Source organism: Atta cephalotes (genome assembly GCF_000143395.1).
Source record: "Atta cephalotes unplaced genomic scaffold scaffold00033, whole genome shotgun sequence".
Taxonomy (NCBI): Eukaryota; Metazoa; Arthropoda; class Insecta; order Hymenoptera; family Formicidae; genus Atta; species Atta cephalotes.
In genome coordinates this window covers 539537-541715 of record NW_012130097.1, presented here as the reverse complement: position 1 = coordinate 541715, position 2179 = coordinate 539537, and the positions used below count along the sequence as shown (strand labels likewise).

The following is a 2179-nucleotide window of genomic DNA, read 5'->3' as shown; positions in this document are numbered from 1 at the left end:
CCTTCTTTCTTCCTCTTTTCTTTTTTTACAGTTCAGTCATACAACTCTGATATAACCAGATATTTCAGATGTTTTTTCGAGTAATTCAGATAGAACTTAAACTTACGGAAAAACGTTATGTACGTTATTTGTTTAGTAGAACAAAAGTGACGAAAAGCCACTACGCGCCTAGAAGTGATATTATATCCTGAAAACATTTCGAAGATTAGAAATTAGTTTTCAAAAAAAACATCACTGATATTCCGAAGAAAGAAAGATATGTAATAGCTCTGGCAGTGGGGGTTTAACTATTTTCGCGCCCGAAAGATTCGAAATTGGGCCAAGAAGAAGAAAGAGATGTTCGTGAAAAGACTTGGAACAACAGTTTGAGAAATAGAGTCATCACCAGCGAAACGACCCAGCATCGTCAGGCATTGCGCCCGCAGCAGGTCGGCATGGAAGGTCCACTTCTTCGAGTTTGCCTCCTCCGCGCATTCCCGGCACTGCGTCGCCTTGCGCAACGCCTTGACGTACTTCCCCGTCTCCAAATGGCAGCGTCCAATCTCATGGTGTATCCAAGCCCGCGGCACCGGATGGTCGACATGGATCGACAGATTTTCCAAAGCACGTGCGGCAGCTTCCAAATGACCGAAGCTGAGATGCACCCTGCCTAAAGTCACAAGAGCGCGTGACAGTAGAATGACGTCGTTGATGCTCTTCGACAGCCGCACTATCATGGCAACGTTACTACACGCTCGATCATGCCTTCCCAATTTCGTGTGGATCAGAGACAAATACTGATACGCCAATATTTTGTATCGGCAAGAATTCTCTAAGCTGGAAGATAATGTTAGCAAGTCCTCAGCGAGTCTCAGGGAAGTCTTCATCTTGCCAGCATTGAAATTAACTTTCAAGTTCTTCAGCATAGCATTGGCGCGATTATTGACATGCTTCAACATCGTCATGGATCGAATTAGTTTGGAAGTCAAGGGTCTCAGCGCGGGGAAAATTTTGCCGGAAGTCTTCTTGCGTTTATTGAGATATCTGAAAAAGAGATAAAATATCCTTTGATTGAAATGTCGAGACACTTAATAATATTCAAGTTTCAAGTCATTAAGAATAAAGGAAGGTTGTCAAACTAAATTTCTAGATATAATTAAATAGCGTAATCTTATCTATTTTAAACCGAGAAAAAACTTTATTTTCTTCGATTTTAATTTTAATTCAAATTTTATTTCAAATTATAATGTAGCTTTATAGAGACAGTATTTATAGTCGATTGATTATTATTCGAACCAATAATAAAGATTAAAGATGAATGCTAAATAATAACAGAACAATTTTTCGAACACATTTGTATTCGAACAATAGAAATATATAAAATAATAATCCAAAATATGAGTCTGTAATTATTTATACTTTCAATCAAAGATTAAAAACCATTATACGATTGAATTTCGATCGAAAAAGATATTTTTAGTTTAAATGTTAAAAGATTGAAGTAATAGAAAATTGACTTAAAAAATTTATAAAGAACCCTTTGAAATTAAAATGCTATTGGAATATCTATTATCTACGTAAAATATAGGAGTTGGATCTACTTGACATCCGTGATTATCGATAGATTGTCAAAAGACTTTGAAGTATCACGCGCTTTAAGCGCCATATTGTCGTGACTCGAAGTCGTCCTAGAAAGCGCGTCATCTTTCCTTGAGCTTTTTTCTGAAATATTCCACGAGTTTATTGTAGCTGCGGTACGTCGTACTGCCACACTGTGACTGCTGTCACGCGGACACACAGTAGCTGCTCGATGATACAATACCAACGCCGACTCGTACTCGCCACTGTACAATTTATGTGGGTGAATTTTTTGGTATTTATTAATTATATATTCTTTTCATCAAGTTTTTTTTACCACTATATTTTATCAATATAAGCGATTTTATAAAATATTTAAATACTCTCACATTATTATGAAACTTTTATATCATATTATTAAATATCATATCATATTATTGCCCCCTCAAAATAGGATTTAATAATTATATGTATTTGATTTAATAATTATTCTTTAATATAAATATATTATATGTAATTGAAAATGTTTTAATACTTTATTAATCATGAAGCAATTATTAAAATATAAAAAAAAATTGTTCCACCGAAACGAAGTACATATAATACAATTTCAATATAAACA

General features: G+C 34.7%; 1 protein-coding gene across 1 annotated transcript in view; it reads right to left on the bottom strand.

The window, feature by feature from the left end:
• LOC105621440 (tetratricopeptide repeat protein 25-like) overlaps positions 1-2179 on the bottom strand; it is an 11396-nt gene that overhangs the window by 5624 nt on the left and 3593 nt on the right. Inside the window, exons 2-3 of the mRNA XM_012202910.1 lie at positions 1581-1872; positions 386-1023 (exon numbers count right to left, since the gene is read on the bottom strand). Of these exons, the coding sequence (XP_012058300.1) occupies positions 386-1023; positions 1581-1872 (930 nt within the window). The remainder of the gene's footprint in view (positions 1-385; positions 1024-1580; positions 1873-2179) is intronic.